Raw genomic sequence first — 24,160 nt, forward strand, 5'->3', positions numbered from 1 at the left:
ACAATAAATGAACACTACAGACCAATATCCCTGATGAACATAGATGCAAAAATACTCAACAAAATGTCAGCAAACTGAATTTAAAAATACATCAAGAGGATCATACATCATTGACAAGTGGGATTCATCCCAGGGATGCAAGGATGGTACAACATTTGAAAATCTGTCAACATCATCCACTACATCAACAAAAAGAAGGACAAAAATCACATGATCATATCCATAGATGCTGGAAAAGCATTTGACAAAATTCAACATCCATTCATGATAAAAACTCTCAACAAAATGGGTATAGAGGGCAAGTACCTCAACATAATAAAGGCCACATATGACAAACCCACAGCCAATATCATACTTAACAGTGAAAAGCTGAAAGCTTTTCCTCTAAGATTGGGAATAAGACAAGGATGCCCACTCTCCCCACTTTTATTCAACATAGTACAGGAGGTCCTAGCCACGGCAATCAGACAACACAAAGAGATAAAAGACATCCAGGTTGGTAAGGAAGAAATTAAATTATCACTGTTTGAAGATGACATGATATTGTACATAAAAAAACCCTAAAGACTCCACTCCAAAACTACAAGAACTAATATCTGAATTCAGCAAAGTTGCAGGATACAAAATTAATACACAGAAATCTGTTGTATTCCTATACACTAACAATGAACTAGCAGAAAGAGAAATCAGGAAAACAATTCCATTCACAATTGAATCAAAAAGAATAAAACACCTAGGAATAAACTTAACCAAGGAAGTGAAAGATCTATACCCTGAAAACTATAAGACACTCTTAAGAGAAATTAAAGAGGACACTAACAAATGGAAACTCATCCCATGCTCTTGGCTAGGAAGAATTAATTAAATGGCCAACCTGCCTAAAGCGATCTACAGATTCAATGCAATCCCTCTCAAAATACCAACAGTTTTCTTCAATGAACTGAAACAAATAGTTCTAAAATTCGTATGGAACTACAAAAGACCCTGAATAGCCAAAGCAATCCTGAGAAGGAAGAATAAAGCAGGGAGATTACACTCCCCAACTTCAAGCTCTACTACAAAGCCACAGTAATCAAGACAATTTGGTACTGACACAAGAACAGACCCATAGATCAATGGAACAGAATAGAGAGCCCAGATATGAACCCTCACATATATGGCCAATTAATATATGATAAAAGAGCCATGGACATATAATGGGGAAATGACAGCCTCTTCCACATCTGGTGTTGGCAAAACTGGACAGCTACATGTAAGAGAATGACACTGGATTACTGTCTAACTCCATACACAAAAGTAAACTTCAAATGGATCAAAGATCTGAATGTAAGTCATGAAACATAAAACTCTTGGAAGAAAACATAGGCAAAACTCTCTTGAATATAAACATGAGCAACTTTTTCATGAACATATCTCCCTGGGCAAGGGAAACAAAAGCAAAAATGAACAAGTGGGACTATATCAAACTAAAGAGTTTCTGTACAGCAAAGGACACCATCAATAGAACAAAAAGGCATTCTACAGTATGGGAGAATATATTCATAAATGATATATCTGATAAGGGGTTGACATCCAAAATATGTAAAGATCTCACACACCTCAACATGACCAAAAAGTAAATAATCCAATTAAAAAATGAGCAGAGGATCTGAACAGACACTTCTCCAAAGAAGAAATTCAGATGGCCCATAGGCACATGAAAAGATTCTCCACACTGCTAATCATCAGAGAAATGCAAATTAAAACCACAATGAGATATCATCTCACACCAGCTAGGATGGCCAACATCCAAAAGACAAACAACAACAAATGCTGGCAAGGATGTGGAGAAAGGGGAACCCTCCTACACTGCTGGTGGGAATGTAAATTAGTTCCACCATTGTGGAAAGCAATATGGCGGTTCCTCAAACAACTAAAAATAAAAATACCATTTGACTTAGGGATTCTACTCCTAGGAATTTTCCCAAAGAAAATAGGATCACAGATTCAAAAAGACATATGCACCCATATGTTTATCACAGCACTATTTACAGTAGCCAAGAAATGGAAGCAACCTAAGCATCAGTAGATGAATGGATAAAGAAGATGTGGTACATATACACAATGGAATATTATTCAGTCATTAAGAAGAAAATGAATGCTATCATTTGCAACAACATGGATGGAGCTAGAAGGTATTATGCTCAGTGAAATAAGCCAGGCAGAGAAAGACAAGTACCAAATGATTTCACTCAGCTGTGAAGTGTAACAGCAAAGCAAAAAGTGAAGGAACAAAACAGCATCAGAGTCACAGAACCCAAGAATGGACTAACAGCTACTAAAGGGAAAGGGACTGGGGAGGGTGGGTGGGAAGGGAGGGATAAGGGGGGAAAAAGGGGCATTATGATTAGCACACATAATGTGTGTGTGGGGGACACAGGGAAGGCAGTATAGCACAGAGAAGACAAGCAGTGATTGTATCACATCTTACTATGCTGATGGGCAGTAACTATAATGGGGTGTGTGGTGGGGACTTGATAATAGGGGGAATGTAGTAACCACAATATTGTTCATGTGAAACCTTCATAAGATTGTATATCAATATAATTATAGATAATAATAATTACATAATTATAGTAATAATAAATACAATTATTAATAATTAAAAAAATGAAAGAAGAACAATTGCCTTAGAGGTTAACATTTTCTAGGTCAGTAGCAGAGGCTGTTTTATGTCAAAATGACTGTATCTGCATTACAGTAGTAGTTCTTCAGCTGAAGGATACCTTGGTCACTGCCAATTAATTCAAGTAGTGAGAAAATCCTGGTGCTTGCTCAAGGTAGGGATGTTAGTGTGTGTGTGTGTGTGTGTGTGTGTGTGTGTATGTATGTATGTATATATACACACACACACATATATTTTAACCTGCCTGAGTCTAATTTTTACAATCAATGAACATTAGGAAAGAAAAGTAGCCTTAAAAGGCCTATTTTTGAGAAATGTGTGTGTAATAAAATATTCTCACATAAATTCTGTTGACTGTTACACTCAGTCAGTGCTATTCACCATATTCCTCCAGAAGAGCTTCTCTTGGGGAGTTATTTGGGGTACCGTATTCTTGGTCCTCCCTGACCAGGGTGACTCCCTGGACTTTGAAGCCAAATGAAACTGTGAGTATGGGTTAATAAGTTAACAATGGGAACAATTCCAGAGGTCTTTGTTTTTAGGCATTCCCTGTTCCCATGAACCCTTCTGCTCCCCGCCATCTGACATTCACCATATGACATTATTTAAATTCAAATATAATAATTATTGTTGAATAATTTTCTTACAGCACAAGTCTCATTAAACACAATTTTTTCCACCAAAAGTCCTAGGAATTCCCACTATGTGCATTGAATACACATGACATAAAAGCTCACTAGGATATGGGTTTTAAATGATGTTTTCTAAGCAGTATACTCCATGCCTCCTTTGCCAACACTTCAGTGGAGTAACTACACACACACACACACACACATACACAACAAGACATAGCGAAAGATGAAGATTGAACAACATGAAACATGAAGACTGATGTGCACCTGGCTGTGAGAATGTGTGAGAACCTCTGCTCCCTTCGAGGGAAGGTGGCCTTGATAACAGGCTGTGGTGGGAATTTCATTTTTCATTTACTCCATTAATTCACAGTATTGAAGAACCAGTCATTTGGGTGATTACCAATATAAACACTAGGCATAGTCAATATTTTTATGTTAAACAATAAAAGAATAAGAACACTAAATACTTGAGTAAAAATTAATATGGGAATGAAGAGGGCCTTTCTAATCAATTAATGAAGGCAGAGACTAAAAGGGGATATTTGATAGATTTGACATCATAGAAATTACAGGTCTGTATATCAAAAACGCCACACACAAAATATAAAGGCAAGGGCCAAACTGGTTAAAAAATATATAATTTATGACACATATGTATTTCTGACACACACCTATATAGATATGATGGGAATAGATTGAATTTTAAATATAAATTAATAAGAAACCCTTATAAATTAATAAGAAAAAACAGAAAAAGTGGGCAAGCGTGTGAATATGCAGTTCACAAAGGAAGAAAGTCAAATGATGAACAAATGCACATTTACAATATTAACCTGCAGATTCAAGCAGGTGTGATGTTTAGGGGGAAGAGTCTTAACACATCGGCAAAGATTAAGAGGATCTGATAATGGCCAGTTGGTGTGAGAGGTAAAGAAATACACATTCACTTGTTGTAAATGGATATAATTTTTCTGAAGGGCATTTTGGCTGTACTTGTCAAAACCTTGAAAAAAGGCATACACTTTAGTAGTGTCTAAGTATTTATTGAGGTATTGCTGAATGTCATGGGAAAATGTTCATGTTAAAATGAAAAAGCAGGCCACGAAGCAGTGCATACAGGATGATCGTTCTTCTCTGGGAAAAGTGGTAACAATGATTATATGCACTTTTAAAACTTTTTCTGGTACTATTTTAAGTTTCTAGATTTTCTAATATTAGATCTTCCCTCTAATTTCAGAGGAAACTAGGTGTTCATTAAAATATCCCAGATATGACACACATTATGTGATCGTGTATATACATCCTAATAGCACAAAGCACCGAGTGTGGCCAAGTAGAGCAGGTGGTTAGTGAGCATAGGAGCTGAGCTGTGGGGCACAGGCAGATCAGAGGGGAGGGCTGGCCTGCCACTGTGGAAGTCAGCCTCCATGTGGACCAAAGAATTGGGTCTGTTGGAGGTTATGTGCACTGCCAGAGAGAAGTCTCTCGTTGGCTGCCCTCTATCCAGCCCCGATTTCCTCTATCTTGGAAAAATAGTTAGTATAGAAGAAGCCATGTATTAAGTTCAACCTTGCACATCACCAGAATTTTATGTATGTATGTATTGTTTTAATTAAGGACCAGACATTAAAAATAAGAAAAATCCTGAATTTTTACCTCTGTCCCATCTTGTCCCATAATATAATTCCCCTATAGCCCTATAAAAGGTGAATCTCAGTCTAATATTTAGATTGAAATATGTTGGGGGCATGTAGGTAAATAAGTGGATGTAAAATTGTCTTCTTGTTTTACTTCACAATTTGCCCACAAAGTTTTCCTTCCCTACAATATTACATTGTAGACTTTGAATGTTATACTCAAAAATGAAAACATTAATGTGTTTTTTTTTTCAATTGAGTAGGAAGTTGACATCATTCTGTGTTGTCAAGAAAGGATGAAGCTACATTTGGATAAGGCCATCGCCCAACTTGCGTAAGAGTTTTACCTCTCTATATAATTTAAGATCTATCACGAAAATCTACTTTCATGCCTCCCATTCAGATTTCTCTTAGCTTCTCATATGAGGATTTCTTGTATATGAGCACGTGCGTGCACACACACACACACACACACACACATACACACACACACACACAGTTTTTATTCAGAGATTAAGATGAGTACTTGCTCTGAATTTTTATTTAAAGAAATAATTTTGAGATGTGTAACATAGAAAGGACTTCTGCCCTGACTTGGAGTATGGCTAAGATCTTTTTTTAAATTCAGAAGACTTTTATTCTTTCATAGGAGATTAACTTATACATGTTCACCCCAACTGTTGGGAAAAGTAATAAATTGTAGCTCACTTTAGTGGCTATTTTCCACACCTCCTTAAAGACTCAGCCTTCCCCGATTTCCCGGTGGCCCTGGCACATGCCCCTTGGTGCTCTGATCACACCATTGTAGTGCTCACCACATTCTGTTGCTCATCCCTCCTACTCCACTCCAGAACACAAGTCCCTCTTTTTTTGTCAAGAGTGGAAAGTAGGTACTTAATATTTATGGTGGGGATTGGTGGTGGTGGGGCAGGGTGGAGAATCATAATCCAAGGAAAGTCATAAGCAATGATAGTAGCTGTCAGCATAGAAATGTATAGGCTGGGCCTGTTGCCTAGCATGGACAGGAAGATCAGTGTTCATTTGGTTAAGGTCATGGAAGGAACTGGTGTCGAAGATGTCACTCAAAGAAATGATTCTGCTGATACTCGTGTTGAGGATACCGTGTGATATGTCCAAAGGAGGGACTGCCATGGAGATCTGAGGACTGCCTGCTTAGCTTCCCATCCTGCCCACCAGGGCTGATGCCATGAAGGTCGGCAAGGTTTGGATAGCTGCTGAGATCTCTCTCTCGAGTTGTGTTGGAGGGGTTCTTTAATTCAGAAATTGGTAAGGACAGTTATAACAGATTAGTTACGGGTGACTGTGGCTGGGTTAACTACATGGTCTACTTGAGCTATAAACACAAGCAGTCCAGTTCTGACATTACCTGCTGGTTCCCGCTCCATAGGAATCACAGAAACAGTTGAGTGTAGTTCCAAGAATTGTCCCTGTCTGTTTTCTTCTGTTCCAGTTCCTAATCCTTCTTTTCCTTTATAATTGAAAATCTGCACCCATCTTCCATGTTTCTTGTTTCTCGGCCCGGATTGTGCCACGCTGGGACCCCACATCGTCACAGCCATGCCCATTGCAGGCCGCCTCCCTGCTGGCCCTGTGTAAGCCTTTGTGGACGGCTCTGTCTGCATGTGGGCTTGTTTGGAGTCTTTGTTGGCAACCCTTTGAAGTAGGCAAAGTACCTCCCTTATTTCTGGGGATGGCTTCTCCAGGATTTGGTGGGGCCTGGATCCCTAATGTGGTCCCGGCCTTGGCCCAGCCAAGGCGATGGAAGGAGGGATTTTCAGCTCCATTTGCTTTGGAAGGAACGATGAAGGCCTCAGTCTGGGTCTCAGGAAAGTGCCATCCTGTTAGGCACCAGCATGGCAGCCAAGATTTTTCCCATCTTGGGCTACAAGCCAGGCCGATGGGATGCTACTACCTCAGGCTCCTCCTTGAGGGGAGTCTGAGGTCAGGTCAGAGGAGACCAAGGGTGTCAGTCCAGGAGAGGAGGTCTGTGGGGCATCTTGGTCTCAGCCCACAAACGAGAAAGGCCTCTTAATCCCAGAGTTCCAACACAATAACCGGAGTCAAGAGACTGAACACGGCAGTCGTGTGGCGAGGCTGCTTTCTCATTGTCCGTCCTTTGCACATGTGCACTGCTTCAGAATTCACAAAATGCAGATGAATTGCATGCTGCTACCCCCATTTCCATTTTACAAATAAAAAAGATGAGGTCTGATGGTCCAGCGACAAGCCCGAAGGCACAGGCTGAGGTAAAGGGAAGCCTCCACTAGAGTAGGTCTGTTAGTTCAGCGCAGGCTTTGCTGAGTGGCTCCTGTACGCCAAGCCCCGTTTTGGATGCCAGGAATACACAAATGATTAAGGTCACCCAGTTGTCTGCTTTGCCAAATACTGTTATATGCTAATGATCTCCCAATTTTTATTTCTATCCAAGACCTTTCTCCCAAGTTCCAACAATCTATGTCGTATCTCCACTTGGATGTTTAGTGGGCATTCAAGGGGTATCTTCTGTCTTCTCCCCAGCCTACTCCCCACCACCCTCACCTACCCAGCTGATGGGATGCTGCTGTTCCAGCTGCTCAGCTTCAGCTTTTGTCTCACTGATGATCAGTCTCCTGGGAGAGTTCCCTGGTTCTTTTGTTAAGATATATGCAGAATCTGAGCACTTCTCACCTCCTTCACCTCTGCCCCCTTAGTTTAAGCCACCATCATGTCTCAGCCGGTAACTGCATCTGCTCTTGGGTCTCCCCTTTCCCTGCAGTCTGGTTGCAACCCAGCACCAGAATGATTCTTTAAAATTGTAAACCAATGGTCTCTTATTTCACTCAGAGGAAAACCTGACTCCTTCTAATGCCTAGTAAGAGCTGCCATGGGCTGGCTCTCTGCAGCAAGCCTTTGCTCAAACATCACCTCCTTAAGGAGTCCCACCCTGACCAGCCTATTAAAATCCTACTGGGTTTTCTGCATCGCTTTGCCAATGAACCACGTGATTTGCTTATTCACCATGGGTATTGCCTGTCTCCTTCCAGCAGCATGTAAGCTCCTTCAGGGGAGAGATGTTTGTTTTGTCCACTGATCTACTCTGGCCTTGTAGAACAGTGCCTGGCACATGCCAGACACTATTTGTTGAATTTACTGCTCCCTGAGTAAAAATGCAGCTCGATTGTGACCTGTGCCTGCCCCATGGGCCTGTCTCTTTGGTAGTGAGCATCTGGGTCTCCTCTCTGGCTGGCCCCTAGGGCAAGGAATACATGCATCTCAGAGGTCCCCAAGGCCCCTTCCTTCCCAGGAGGGGACTGCTGGGGCATATGAGCCTGGGGGTTGGGGGTGCACCAATTCCTAATCTTTTCAAGCACTGTGGCTCACACCCTGGAAGTTAATTTTGACCCTTGGTTTTTATCTTCCGGCAAACTTCTCAGGCCAAGCATGACCAAAAACTGAGGTTGACCTACTGGGGAGGGAGGTGAGTTATAAATGCCTCATGACTTCAGGAAATTGCACTCAAGGCATGTTGGAGAAAGGGCTTAGGACATAGGAGGGGCAAAGAAAGAAGGAAAGGGAAGCACAAATGGGGGCATTGCTTTAAACCAGTGTTCCGTCTGGAACAGTCAGCGTCTTGGAAGATGGACACCAGCCCTGGGACGCCGGATGCCAGCCCCGCCCCACGGAAGGGGCAGTTAGGCAGGGTTCTGATTGCTTGCATGCATGGACATCTTCAGGGAAGGCTCCTTGTAACTGAGAAGTTGGACGTTGCGTGGAGAAGGACGTTGCGTGGCCCAGGGAGCAGGATGGGTGGGTCCCAACCTGGAGGGGTAATTAACCTTTGTCACTAGGAAATCCTTACCTAACTGGGAGGCTTGGTCTCCCCACTGTGTGTTGTAGGGCCAACAGAGCTTCCCAGCACGAGCTGGAGAAGGACCTGAGTGACAAACAGGCAGCGTACCGGATCGACGATAAATGCCACCATCTGAGGAACATGTCGGACGGTGCCAGCTACTTCCGTGGGGTGGAGAGGGTCGATGCCACGTAAGTCAGTCACGCCTTGCATGGTTTTGATGTCATTTAATTTGTTCTCTCTCCTTTCGAAATGATGCTGCTTCGGGGTTGAGTCGGACAACGTGGGGTGATGTGGGAAGGTAAAATGTGCATCCTGCTTTTGACAAGTCCTCACTGAGTCCCCACGTTCCTCCCGCAGGTTCTGACCCGGCATCCTGCTTTCTTAAGAGAATATTTGCTGTGTATGTTTCTAACTATGACAGTAATGCCTGCTTGATGCAGAACACCTAGGAAATACAACAAAGTGTAAGAAAATCAAGTGTTGCCAGGCTTTGGATGTCTTGGGCTCAGAGGGGTACAAGCTGAAAACCAGCTTCAGGGCTTTATGTCCACTGCTTGTTAAACTTGCTCTGCCAGTGATCATTTTTGCCAGGCCCCTGGATGAAATCTTGGGTTCATGGTCTTATCCAGCCATTCCCTTAAAAAAAAAAATCAATGTGATTTAGTTGAAATTCACCTACACTAAAATGCATTTGGTGTAAGTGTACATTTAGATGAGTTTTGACCATTTCTATGCCTATGTAACCATGACCACAGTGGAGATAAATAATATTTTCATCATCCAGAAAGTTCCACTGTGTTCCTTCCCACACTCATGGCCCCAAAGCCTTTCTAAGGTGACCCCTGAATGGATTCTCTCCTATGGGGCTGGTCATCCCCAAAGCAGCCCCCTCTCTTGGTGCTCCTGTGACAGGATCTAGCCCCTGTGGCCTAAGTGGTCCCTATGAAATGCCTCTTACCTGCCTGAGGTGAGCAGGAAGCATCTTTCTCTCCTTCTGGGGTAGGGGGTGGCTGGGGTGGAACCACACATTCTGACCACTTAGCACTCCATAAAGGGTCTCCTCTACTTCCAGCATGAACTCTTAGCCATCTCTTACAGTATGGAACATGTAGGATGCTATTTTGGGTCATCCTGGCTTGAGGTAAAACCTCTAGTCGATAGCCAGAGCCTCATTTGATATCCTATTACCTCAACAAGCAAAGAAATGTTACCCATAAGCCTAACACCCAAGAGATGCCCAATGTTAACAAATTACCCTCTAATATGCTTCCATGCATGTAGACATAGACTTATATTTTTAAGAAATGGCATTATGTACTGTTTATATGGCCTGTCTGATTTTCACTCTATGATATATCAAAAACATTGAGAAAATATTCTACAACATGAGTTTGCATGTCCTGTGAATTCCTTTTAAAGGTGTTCCATAATTTACTCAAGTTTTTCTTTAATTTTGGACATTTGGGGTGTTTCCAGTTTTTCAGAGATCGGCTTAGATATTGCTGAAAATGAATATCCTGACATATACATCCATGAGCACATTATATCCTTAAGATAAAGTTCTACAGTGCTCATGCCAGCAGCACAAAGTAACATGGGAATGATACAAAGGTTAGCATGGCCCCTGTGCAAGGATGACCACAAATGTGTGAAGCATTCTGCATTTTCAGTCCTGGAGGGGTCATGTGCAGCAGGGTGACCATAGTTAACAATACTGTAGCATATATTTCAAAGTTGCTAAGAGAGTAGATCTTAAAAGTTCTTAGCATGAGAAAAAAAAATTTGTGACAATGTTTGATGATGGATGTTAACTGGACTTACTATGGTCATTTCACAAACCAAATCATCATGTTGTACACTTACCTGAAATAATACAATGTTATATGTCAATTATATCTTGATTAAAAAATTTCCAGAAGTGAAATTTCTGGGTTATACACATTTGAAAGGCTCTTGGTTTATGCTGCCCATCATCATGGTTGTACCAGAGCAACATTTCTACCCGCAGGATATGAGAGGGTCTTTTTCTAAACATGCTTACCAGAAAACTATTATTCTCTTCACTCTTTGATAGGCTGATAAAGGCTTATTGGTATGTTGTTTTCATTAGCACTCCTTTGCTTGCTTGTGAGTGAGGTTCAATAATTTTTCATATGCTTGTCAGACTGGTGTGACACATTTATAAGGAATTAACATAACCAGACCCTTCATCAAGTGTTTTCCCCCCAACCCTACATGGCAGAGGACTTAGTTTATGCTCCCGATTTACAGAAAACAACTAGTGAAAGAAGGAGCAATTAAGAAAAAGTTTTAAATAAACTTTGTCCTGCTGTTTTCATTTTATGCACTAAAACCTGGATCAAAGGATTTGGGGTGTTCTCTTCTGCATGATGAGTGATGCCTACAGACCGCCTACGCTGATTCATGGTTGTCTCCATTATATGGCTCTACTTCCTTTTTTCAGGATCTCAGTGCCCGAGTCCTGGGCCAAATTTACAGATGACAATATTCTCCGCTCCCAGAGCGAACGAGCAGCCTCTGCCAAGCTGAGAGACGACATTCAGAACCTCCTGGTGGTGACCACCAATGAGATGTGGAATCAGTTCAACAAAGTGAACTTGGCTTTCACCAATCGCATTGCTGAGACTGCAGATGCTAAAAATAAGATTCAGATTCACTTAGCAAAGGTAAATCAAGCACCTTGGCTGACCTGGACAGATAGAGCAGGGGGCTCCAGGACCATGAATCTCTCAACACTTTCAGCGAGATGCCATAAAATGCATGACCTCCTGGCCACACAGACTAAGGAAAATTAAAAACAGTACAAAGCACACCATTTATTTTAGCCAGGTAGCCAGGTGTCAAAATGAAATTGGAATCCACTGGTTTTTGAGAAACAAAGAGTGCACTATGCCCTGAAAGGCTCCTAGTATTTTGTAGAAACAAAAATATTATTATTAAAGTTTAATGAATCACTGCATGTAACTAGGAAGTGAGCTTATTATTAGAACATATGGTAGGAATGTTTTCTGTTAAATTATTTCAGGCCCTTTTTCTGGAATATAAAACTAAATACAGGAAACTATTAGGTGGTTCAAAGTGTTTCTGATATTGAACTTTTTAAAGTGCTCTAAGTATAAACATTTTACAATGACAATAAAATGAAGGATTTCAGGCAGAATTCGAATGTTTCAAGATAAATAGGGAGCTCTTCCTTTATTTCCTACCAGTCTTGGGGCTCTTATTATTTTTGTGGATTATGCCGAATATAGTTTTTCATTTCTTTATTAAAGAACCTCATGCCGTTGGCCATATAGGTGATGTTATCCATTATCCAATTGAAGGCACCGTATTTTCCAAGGGGGCAGCAATTTACTTTTCCTCCTCATGGTGTCTTCAGGGCAGCAAATATTTGTAGAGCCAGACAGCATGCTACCTTCTGTGAAGGGCAGAGAGAAGTATAAAATGCAGTCTTTGTTCCAAGGAAGTTTATATTTGTGGAGAAGAGAAGCATACATATGAAAGCTCAGGGTCAATAACAACAGAAAATTACAGAGTGTGGTCATTGCACAACACCTGCAGAAGGTGTTTTGGGGACTTGGAGAAGGAAGTAAGCATTAAGGAGGGCCAACACCTTGAACAAAGCTCAGGAGGTGGGCAGTCTGAGGTAGCATTCAGGGCTGCAGAGAGACGGGGTTGGCTGGCCTGGATGGTGAGTGTCCCGGGAGGGAAGGCTGCAGAGGTGGGCGGAGCCTGATTTCAGGGGACACTGAAGAGAAGGGATAGAAGCCATTCTGAAGGCTTCCAGAAGGCTCACGGGATCGGCCTTTGTTCAACGGGGTGCCATGTACTGTGTCAGCCTGCTTGGGCTGCCGTAGCACAGCGCTACAGACCAGGTGGCTTAAACAACAGAAATTAATTGTTTCACAGTTCTGGAGCCTGAAAGTCTAAGGTCAAGGTGTCAGCAGGACTGGTGCCTTCTGAGGTTTCTCTCCGTGGCTGCAAACGGCCGCCTTCCCCTTATGGCCTCATGTGGTCTCTCCAGGTGTGTCTGTGCTCTCATCTCCTCCTCTTATAAGGACACCAGTCAGATTGGGTTAGGGACCACCCTCATGGCTTTCTTTTACATTAATTTCTTCTTTAAGGCTCTATCTCCAAATGCAGTTATATTTTGAGCTAGTGCGGGTTAGGACTTTAACATGTGATTTTTTTTTTTTTGAGTGGGGAGGAGGATAGAATTCAGCCCATAACAGCTACACCCCGTGCTCAACTCTTGGAGTACAGGCCACACCGTCCCTGTCATCGCATATCTTAGAGTGAGCCAAGACTTAAGAAAATGATAGGTTCCATCAGAAAGGTGCAGAAAGAACCGGTTGGAGCTGCAGCTAAGTTTGTTACGCCGAAGGAGCAGTTACTTCCAATGCTGAGGAGAGAGATAGGGATGGCTTCGGGAACCAGGGAGCCCATCGGGGTGGCCTTGGTGATAGGAACAGTGTAACGATTTTCAAGAGGTCAAAGCTTCAGTGGCAGATTGAAGAGTTCCTGGCTTGCAAGTGCAGAATCTGTGTGATTACACGTGAGCTCTGCAGGGGAGGGACCTACAGAGAAAGGGTGTATAGCCCAGAAGTGGTCTGAGACAGAGCCTGGTACTGGAAGTGATGAGAGAAAGGGGAGGAATCAGGACAGCAGTCGGCCCCAGATAGGCAGGGTGAGGGCTTTGAGGAGAGGGAGGCGTCGGGAGGTGCTGTCGTAGGCTTTGAGAGCGCAGTTTCACGAGGGCAATGCAGGCCGGAGACAGGACACGGGGGCCGCCATGAGACTGGGTGGGCGGAAGTGGAGCATGAGCGAGGCCATGTTGAGTGCACCTGGCAGTGGGCATGAGGAGAGGGGTGGGGGAGCATGGACTTGGCGTAGGTGGGCCTGCATGAGAGAGTGGTGGTGGGCGTGAGGCTTCAAGGGAATTTGGGGGTCTCCAGGCCACAGGCAGGTGGCTGAGGGGAAGGAGGAGGCTGCTGAGGGTGGGTGGGCGTTGGAGAAACTGGTGTGCAGAGGTCACAGTAGCAGAAGGAAGGAAGGATTTTTGGAGCACAGGTGGGGGCTTGCTTTACGAAGGAGGAACTAGGGAGGGATCCAGGTCTATGCCACTGGTGGAGGGGGCCCTCTCTTTAAGGAAAAGTAATATAATACCAGGACTACAAAACTGCCAGAGCTCCTCCCTTGCAAGTGAGACACCCTGAAATTTGAATTTGATTTGCTTCACAACCTCTACTAGCAGGAAAACATCTCTATAAGGAGAGGCACTGGGGAGATAAAGAGGCCAGACACATTGGCATGAGGAGGGAAGTAAGGACCACTCAGCCCTCATGGCCTCACTTTTCTCAGAGTTGCACGTGAATGTGTGCTATTAAATGTTCACAAACTGGTGGACTGGAGAAGAAAAAGCAAGCAAGCTCCCATTTATAGTAGGCCCATTTCTGTGGTGTAAAGGCTCCTACCCGGGGATTTTTGTCTGGAGTTGGGAAGAGATGCCCACGGTCAGGGAGTGTGAGCAGCTGCAGCGCCACGTGCAGATTCCCTGGGGACGGTCTGGAAACAAGGATCTCTGAGAATCTATGTGCCCATGCCAGAGGGCAAGGAGAGGCCACAGGGACAGGCAAGAGCAGGAAGCAGACTGTTGAGGGCATAGCACTAAAGCCTCAGGCATTTGCTTCTCTTCCCACAGACTCTGCAGGAGATTTTCCAGGCTGAAATGACCATAGAGTCCATCAAGAAGGCCATCAGGGACAAGTCTGCATTCCTGAAGGTGGCTCAGACCAGACTGGATGAGCGGACAAGGAGACCGAACATTGAGCTCTGCCGGGACATGGCTCAGCTACGGTGAGGCGGCAGCGTGGGCCCTGGGTGGGACAGGCAGGCGTGGGGCATCCTCTGGGACCACCCCCTGTCTGCTGTGCTCTTTATAAAGGCACTCTCTGCCACCACGCTGGCAACATGGAGCATACAGATGGGGGATTTGCTTTGAGTGGACATGGAATTTCGGTTTGGAAGGATGGCTAATTCTGTAAGTGGATGGTGGTGATGGTTGCATGACACTGGAATGGACTTAATGCCACTGAACTGTACACTTAAAAATAGCTGAGATGGTAAATTTTGTGTGGTGTATACTTTACCATAATTTTTTGAAAAAGGAAATTGACATCAACACTATGTGCAAAAACACTGATGATAAACATTAAGCCTCGTCCAGCTGGGCCAAGGTGGTGTTTGGGCCCCTTTCATCTCCCTGGGGTCCTTGGAGTGTCCAGAACACCTCCCTGTAAGCAGCCGAGTGCCTGGGCTTGTGGGGTGTTTCCCAGTGCTGGGGACTCCTCAGAAAAGGGACTCGCGTGCCCGTTGTGCTGACCCCTGTCCGTTTGCTCCCACCCGTTTGCTCTCGTTGGCCTCTCTTGGTGATGAACTCCTGCTCTCCTCACTAAAACCATCCTTGAGATCCCCCAAAGCCCCTCATGGTCTCATGTAGGCACATTTCAGTCTGTTCTGTTCTCATTAGAAATTGAAAACAGCTGGTCTTCATCCACCACGTCTACCACGTATACACGGCGGGAGGAATTGGACACGTTTATCTCCTGAACTCTAGATATGTTTTATTATTATTATTTTAACTTTGAAGATTCCTTTCAGGGGGGCTTGTAAGGTATTGGGCAAGATTTCCCCCACTGGCTTCATTTCCAGTTTCCCAAGAGCTGCCAGCCTGTCTGTCTGGGTCTCATCACTGCTGTTCTTGAGCCACGGAACACTCTGCAGAAGAGAATTGCATTTATAGCCACTGGGGGAGTCAAGGGGCAGCACCTGAAACTCCAAATCCTTCCTGGAGCAGTGGGGAGATGCCCTAGTCTTGTCTCCTCCCTGGGCCTTTACATGGTGAGAGATTTAACCCAGGGATGAAATGGCATTGAGCTCTACCAAAGAAATAAGAGTGGATTTCCTGGAGGGGAAGGAAACAGAGACCTCTGAGAGGCTGGTAGTGATTGTGATAATTAGCTGTTGGCATGTATTGATCTCACTTTCTTGGACACTGTCCTAAGAACTTTGCCTCATTCATTATTCTTCATGTTACAAATAAGGGAACTGAGGCAGCAGTGGGCTGAGTGATCTTGCCCAGCTGGCCCCTGGTGGCAAGGAGGAGAGCCACAGTTGGGACCCTGATCTGTCTCAGTGCAGAACTCGATTCAACCAAACCAACGATTAGACACACCTCCTACGTTGTAAGGTGTGTTTGCCATCCCTCTGTCATGGCCTGATCACATCCCACCTGCTCAGTGCCCCTCTGGGCTAAGTTGGCAAAGCTGGTACTGGATTCTCATCTCTATCTCACCGAGGATGAGACTGTGAGGGTCACAGTCACAGAGGCAATCATTACTGCAAAGCACCCTACATGTGTATCATGCATGTCTGCCCTGGATGCTGAGAAGCATGCTTTAGAACATATGCAGATGGATTGGCTGCATTTCTCCTAATGGAGCTGTTGTCTAGGCCATAATCATATGAGTTCACCCAGGCCACATGGCTCTCAAAGAGGGTTCCATAGAGCCCCTATTCATAGACAGCCCTTTATTTAGGATAATAATTAATGCCCATATTTTTAATTTGTATTATTTAAGATAATAAAATAAGGCCTCCACTCCAGCGTCTGGGCCGGTCCCAGGACAGCCAGTCTACACCCATTTATTTGTCCAGTTAGGATTAGATCAGAAGCTGTGGCTTTATGGTAATATTATTAGAAGAAGCTGAGCTGCAGTTTCATTCTCTGAAAATTTCTGCAGAGTTATCAGAAGTAGAGATGGGGATAGATAAATTGTTCAGACTGCCATTGGACAAATGCAGCGTTGATTTTTAAAAGGATTTTATGTAACGGTCTGATTTGACTTTGGTGTTATCAAACAATGAGGCACTCACAGCTGCTCCTGAGAAGCTGAATGATTTTTGTTCTTTTTCTCCCCCTTGACAGCTAAACAGAATTTGCTTTTCCTTTACTTCCTGTCGACTCCATAGTGTATCTATTTCCTCTGCTCCTTTATTGACTTTAGGACAAACCTTCTTTTGTTTCTGTAAAGATTTCTCATTAAAATATCATTGCCAAAAATATGTTCCTTGAGTAACAACAGCAGAATTTAGGAATATTATTGGGAGAGGGGATTTTTTTCCTTATTCAACAGATCATTCTGAAAGCAACCCTTTGGCCATTTAGGTTAAGAAAAAACAAAGACTATAAACTCATGGGAGTGAGGACCGAGAAAAACGGCTGTTTTCATTTCGAGACTTTTATTTTCATTTAACATTTTCTAAACGGTTCTTTCAAAAGTAACTCAACATTCTTGGCATCCTTGGTGACAGGCCAGACCAGGTTCTGCTTTGCTTAAATAATCCTAACACATTTTTTAAACAAAGGCCATGGTAGCTTTATTTGTTTTTGAATGCAAAATGTTTTTCAGTTCTGTGATTTCCCAAAAACGAATGGTTTCAGCAGAACAGTTCTCTGCAATCTGCCAGGAACAAGGGAACCCAGAGTGAAACATGGCCTTGAAAGATGATGAAAAATGTATTTCTCATGGTGATAGTTGAGGGAAGCGTAGTCTCTCCTCTTTCATTCAGCAGCAATGGGAAAAGGTCGTTCTGTGTATCCTGAAGCTGCCCCCTGCATTTTTTTAAACATTGATATTTTAATATCTATATTTGCAAAAGTTCCCTCAGATACATTTTCCACTGGACTGGTATTCATCTGCAAAGAGCAAACATGCACATATCTTCCTGCTCGCTTCCTATAGTGGGTCTTAGGCTCCTCCTGCAACCAGGGGAGCAGCTCTGGGGATGGTGGGACAGCGAAGCAGGCCTGGGGGATCACAAACAGCCTGCCATCTTAAATTTCACCACTGGCCCGCTGCGGCAGCCTCCCCAAACATGTATTTATTTGCTGGTGATATTTTACACCCTGAGATCTTCAAAAAGACTTTCTTTTTAATCCAACTTGATCTAAACAGCAGCAACAATAAAAATATGCTTTCAGATATGTTCTGGGATTTAGTGTTTAGCAATCTGAGCCCAAAAGAAACCCTGGCATTGAGGTTAGGGTTCCATCCCTTCTCCCACTGAAACTCAGAAAATGTACAGTTCTTAGAAGGAAGGAAACACACGGTGTGGCTGTGTTTTCACAGAGTGTTGTTGTTTCCCTGAGCCTTTTGGGGCTCGTGTGGTGCCCTTGCCTCGGACTGGCTGCAAGTGGCTTGGGGTTGATCCCCCCAGGAGCCCTCTGGCCTGTGCTTCATCTTCATCCCCTGGGGGCTGGTTCTTGGAAGACCCTGTGCACTGGGACCTCTGGACAGCCCCTTGGCTCCCATGGTGACCTTCTTCCTTAGGACATGGAAGCTGGTCCTCATCCAAAAAATATCCTTTGCATGCCTGTCAGCTGCAGGAGGGGCTGTGGACACAGCCCCAAGCAACGCTGGCCCAAATGGATGGTACCTTTGTGGAGTTGGTGCTCTGCAGGGTGGACAGAGCAGTCAGGACCAGACAGGCACCCTGAGGGCTGCAAAAGGGATGGTGCTCTTGGGACACATGATACGAGCAGTGGCCTAGACTCAGGGCAAAGGGAGAGACTCCTCTAACAAGTGTGTTCAGCTGGGCTTTGAGGATGGCAGGAACTAGTGGGAGCTAGAGTCGAGCAAGAGTGTTCTGAGCTGAGCACACTGGAGGCCATGCCTGCAGAGTGGAGGGCAGAGGGTCGTGGTGGGCATGATGAGGCCCCCTGGGAGGCAGGAATAACAGAGTTACCAACGAGGGATGTGGGAGCATGAGGCATGGGAGGGTGGGTCACATCACTCAGGAGGATTTTGGGTTGTGGATCTGCAAGATGGCATCACCATCAGCTTGGGTGGGACTTGCAGGTGTCCTGGGTGTGTGGGTGCATCTGCCCCATGCCGCACACCTGGGTCACCTCCAGGCATGTACACCAGGAGGCTGTGCCCTGAGGCGGGCTGGGGAGCAGTGCTAGGCAGACCACCACTGGCGGGTCGTTGTGCTGTCCTAGGGTGATGTAAGGGACTGGAGGGCAGAGGATGGGGAGTTAGTGTCCAAGGGGTGCAGAGTTTCAGTTCTGCAAGAAGAAAAAAGCTCTGTGGATGGATGGTAGTGATGGTTGCACAAAGATGTGAAAATACTACTTAATGCACTTAAAGAGGGCTAAGAAGGTAAATTCTATGTTGTATGTATGTCCACAATTAAAAAAGACTTGTACAAAAAAATGCACATTTATCTGAAATTCAAATTCAAATGGGCATCCTGTGTATTATCTGGCAACCCTACACCATGGGGATTACATTTAGAAATGAGATGGTCTTACACAAAGGGGTCCAGTATGCTGGTGCCAACTTCCCAGGTCTCTGCTCTTGCTCTTTTCTCATGGGGAGCTGAGAGGGTAGGGATAGGAAAGGGGACCTGGTTCCATATGTGGCCACTGAGGCTCCTATTGCCTTCTTGGCTTCCCAGATAACTGCATATAGCTTATAAACGTGCTTATAAGCATATAGCTTATAAACATTATAAACATATAATGCCTATGAAGAAGGCAATTTGTTAATACCCCACTCAGTTTCTTGGTCTGTAAGACAAGGAAGCTGGGCCTGATGACCTCTCACATTTAATTTCCAGTTGCAGGGTTCTGTGAAGCTATAACATTGCCTTTGCACGGTGGTTTTAATGTGGTTTGTATAGTTTTTGTTGATTACAGAATCCCTTTCTATCTCTAGGGATGTCCACATCCCTATTTGTGCACTGTCACTGTTCTGTTTATGTTACTGTATATTTTAATTAATTTCATGCACCCCCAGTTTGTTGATAAATGAACACTCAAATCAAGAAAACCTGTACTTTGAATCACTGGTTAAAATTTGATGAATTTGGAGTTGCTTTCAACTGACCAGAGTGAGGCAAGGGAGCAGCATCGTAATTAAAAGCAGCTGATGGGTTGTTCCATGCAAAACTGTAAAGAGAGCTGCCTAAATTCCCTCAGTTTCCTCATCTGTAAAATGGGGATAATCAGAGTGTCTACTTCATAGTGTTGTTATGAGGATTAAATTGTCTGATCATGTAAAGTACTTAGTTTTATATATATATGTAAAGCACATATTTTTTTTACTATTTTTAGTACTATTTAATACTATTTAGTACTATTTAATACTATTAATAATAAAAATATTTAGTACTATTTAATACTATTATTAGTATTATTGTCTTTTTTATAGTCCATTTCCAATTTTTTCTCTTGAGTGACCACGTGGTCATCTCCCTTGGATATTATTGGTTAAATCGGTGAGAAAAGGAGCCCCTGCTTTATTGCTGTTTAGGAAGAGAAAGATTTTCTAAATATAAACAGAGTGGAAGAAATCACAAAGAAAAAGAGAAAGTGTTGGCTTATTAAAAATTGAAATATATAACAAAAACATCACAATCAAAATTAAAAGGCAAAAAACAAATTAGGGAAAATACTTGTCATCTGCAGAGCAGACAAAAAAAATCCCCAGTATGCCTAATACTGTATGAGCTCTTTGCAAATGAATAAGATAAACAGCAATACCCCAATAGAAAAATGAGCAAAAGGCAGAGAGAGGCAATTCACAGAAGAAATGCAAAACAGCCAACAAGCATTTAGGAAAGGTTTACTAATAATCAAAGAAATGAAAATTAAAGCAATGCTGGTTAATGTAATTGAGGGGATGTTAATTTTTCCATGAAATGAAATTTCTTTACTTTGTCTTAATGAAAAATGTGTCATGTTTTTTTTATCATTACAACATAATTTAGAACTACAGCCATTTCAGTTTATGTAGCTGATTTCACCCATTATCATTTTCATGTCCTATTAAGTTTTCAACAATTACAAATATATTTGCTCTGAGACCTTGAGGCATTACCTTGCATTCCTCAGGGGGGTCAGGGTAAAGAAGTTATAATTTGAGGAGTGCCCCACTAAACCTCACCCCCCACCCCCAGGGTATGTTGATAGGTTGGGCTGAGTTCTAGCCACTGAATAAAGTAATGTCCCCCTCTTCCTAACTATAAAAATAACTTCAATGATAAAATACATGTAAGGAAGTCCAGCTAAGGTTTTATATTTGTTTCCCATTTTCACTATTTTAAGAAGTATCAGATATTTAAGTTTTCTCTTTTTAGAAAAATATAATATTTAATGTAATGTAAAGTGTGTGTGTGTGAAAATTTGCTGTTTTCCCCAAAATATGCTTAGTTTGCTGACTGTATTCTGGGCATAGTTAATGCGAGTGGCCCTGATCTGATACAGGAACCACGCACAAGTATTTCTTCCTTCTCAGCATGGCAATATGAAGTAGGACACTGGTGTGCCCTGTGTGTAACTGGGGCAGCCACGCTCCAATAGAAATTCAAAATCCACGCATGCGCTCCGTTCAGCTGCTAACCAGCCGGGTCGGGGGTGTGACTTCTGCTAACCTGACTGGCACTTCTTTCCTCACACAGCCTTGTTAATGAGGTGTATGAGGTGGACGACACCATCCAGACCCTGCAGCAGCGCCTGCGGGAGGCAGAGGACACCCTGCAGTCGCTGGTCCACACCAAGGCCACTCTGGAGCATGAGCTGGCAGTCAAAGCCAATTCGCTGTACATCGACCAGGAAAAATGCATGAGCATGCGCAAGAGCTTCCCCAATACCCTCCGGCTGGGGGGCTTCTGTTAGGGACCCGGCCAGGAGCGGGTCTGTGACTCCTCGGGGAAAGCAGAACCGGAGCCCTGTTGCAGCATTGAAACTGCTCACATACTCACTTATTAAAGGACTGTACTGATAGAAATGTACCAAATCTCCTGTCTTGGAAAGCCTCTTGTTTGAATCCAACCTTAATTTCCTATTTACTAGGCTTCTGGGCGATGGGAAAGATATAAAGAAATTAATCAATTTAGCCATGTCAACATCATTTTTTAGAAACCTCCCCTATCTCTAAAAACAATAAATACTGCTTGTGGAAATTTTCAGAGAATATAGATTAGTAAAAGAAGAAATTAAAAAACATCCATGTTTCTAAACCAGGTATTTTCACATACATAGATCTATTTTATTTTTGCATTCATATACAGAATCACTCTGAATAAAGTAGCCTACATTTATAATGCCCCTATTATGGATCAGATACCTCAATGCGTTTTTGCTTTTTCCACTTAATAAAAGGTACACTTTCCATGTCATTAAACACCTTGCCACAAATTCATTTTAATGGTCCCCCTCTTTTTTTAAAGAATTAATTTGACCAAGAATCAACTGGAATTGAGCAGCATGTAATTTAACAGATAGAAAGGAGCTCTGAGGAGCTGTACAAAATGAAGGACTTTTATAGGCAGAAGGGAACAGAAAGAAGAAGGTTGCAATAGGCAAACAAAGAGGGTTGGCTATTGTAAAGTTACTTTAAATGGATTTTAAATATACCATTGTACTGAGGTTCTAGAATGTTCTACAACCAATTTCCCATTACTGGCTATATTGTGATGTATTCTTCCCTATCATAAACAATGTAGTCAGGATTTAATCTTGCTAGCTAAATGTTTGAAAACATCTTTAATATTTTCCTAGAGATGAGTACCTAGATATCAAATTTGAATCAGCAGTTATGCACATTTGAAAAAAGGCCTTTACAGTGTGTAGTCAAGTTGCCCTCCCGAAAGCTGATGTTACTCTGTACACCTGCCAGTAGGCTAAGAAGGCCTGTCTTTCTGCATCTTTCATAATGCTTTGTTATCTTTTTTATTTTTACCATTTAGTAGTGTAAAAATGGCCTTATTGCTTTAGCCTCTTGTTCTTTGGAAGCTAGTGATGTTGAACATTGTTTGCTGGGCCCTTGAATTTCCTCTGTTAATTGCTTGTCTTTGTTATTTGGTGTTTACCCTATTTATCTTTTTCCTTGAATTTATTTTTAAGAGTTCCCTGTGTATCACTCATATGACACTTTGGTACTTAAATGCCACTTGCCTTTATATTGTTTATGGTTTTTAATGTATGGGAGGTGAAATGTATAAATGGCTCCTTTATGATATATTCATGCCTTTGGAGTTATACCTGGAAAGCTCTTCCTCATCCCAAGATTATTTACTTACAGCTTCTTCTAATTCCACTGATGATTTTGTAACTTACATTTAACTGTGTGGAACTTAGGTGGTTTGAACAGGAATCTCTGACACGGGAAGACAAGATCATCAGAAGGGAAGTTCGTCTCTCCTTTCCCTATTTCTTACTACTTACATGCTGGCCAGGTTGACATCTTTCTCTCTTCACCTCTTGCTCCCTCTAACCACTGTTCATTAACCCCCAAGCCCCATTTCTCTCTCTGTTTCTTAAAAGTATTTTCAGACCTTGGCAAGTCAACTTCACAGAACATCTTGAAGTGCTCGTAGAGTTGACATGAACACAACAAGCTTGTGCTAGGTTTATTTTCATGGTCTCAGTTTATCATTTTGGAAATCAAACTGTAGGTTTTGTCATTCTCCCTTTGTTTCTAGTGGAAACAAAGATACATAAGAGCCATGAAAACAGCAATTAGAGCAATCAAGTGTTGATAGTCATCATTTTTAGGCAACAGTAAGATTAAGTGTGAATTCCACATGTCTCTTTTTGTTATATGTTCTGGGGAAAACCTTGCCAACTTTTTCCTAGAATTACAATTTTTGCTATCTTTTTTGAGGACTCTATGCTTACCGAGTCATTTTATTTAAATGTGTATTCCCAGCATTACAAAAATGTGATGGGAAGAAAATGTAGTTCATCATAGAAAAAGGTTGGTTTTCTTGTTATTTTGGTAACCTGTGGGCAAGGCTAAATTCCACAAATACACATCTGGTTCTAGTCTAAAATGCTGCAGCCACTTCACCAGGGGAAATATCCTAATGCTGAAATCCCTGAGAAGCCAAGACTCACAAAGTGAGATTCCGTTTAAGAATCACTGACTGCTATACAAATATCAACACATGCTATAGCTTTATATATTCAGGGCCAGACTATCTTTAATATTATGTGGCTTTAAGAAGGGCTGCTGGAATGCCAAAGGCTTCCACCTACCCAGGCATCATTCAGATTTAGAAATGTGTGTAACTGCCCCTAAATAGCCAAGTCACCTGTAATTTTAGTAATTTCCATTTATATCTGTGGACAGTGTTGTCATAAACACCTCACCTGACACTTTTGAGTACTGAGTTTGTGCTGTAAATAGCTGAGCTGGGGTCTGGTTTGCAGTTATAATTTCTGTTTTGCACTGAAAACAGGGATGGATTCCTTCCCTTTGTATTCAGGGCTGACCCAAAA

General features: G+C 42.8%; 1 protein-coding gene and 1 pseudogene across 1 annotated transcript in view; both read left to right on the top strand.

The window, feature by feature from the left end:
- TEKT3 (tektin 3) overlaps positions 1 to 23,470 on the top strand; it is a 46,565-nt gene extending 23,095 nt beyond the window's left edge. Inside the window, exons 4-8 of the mRNA XM_036925843.2 lie at positions 5,201 to 5,271; positions 8,835 to 8,978; positions 11,255 to 11,477; positions 14,513 to 14,667; positions 21,337 to 23,470. Of these exons, the coding sequence (XP_036781738.2) occupies positions 5,201 to 5,271; positions 8,835 to 8,978; positions 11,255 to 11,477; positions 14,513 to 14,667; positions 21,337 to 21,553 (810 nt within the window). The 3' untranslated portion in view covers positions 21,554 to 23,470. The remainder of the gene's footprint in view (positions 1 to 5,200; positions 5,272 to 8,834; positions 8,979 to 11,254; positions 11,478 to 14,512; positions 14,668 to 21,336) is intronic.
- LOC118932414 (U6 spliceosomal RNA) lies at positions 10,360 to 10,458 on the top strand (annotated as a pseudogene).
- Positions 23,471 to 24,160: the final 690 nt, after the last annotated feature.

Source organism: Manis pentadactyla, chromosome 4 (genome assembly GCF_030020395.1).
Source record: "Manis pentadactyla isolate mManPen7 chromosome 4, mManPen7.hap1, whole genome shotgun sequence".
Classification (NCBI taxonomy): Eukaryota; Metazoa; Chordata; class Mammalia; order Pholidota; family Manidae; genus Manis; species Manis pentadactyla.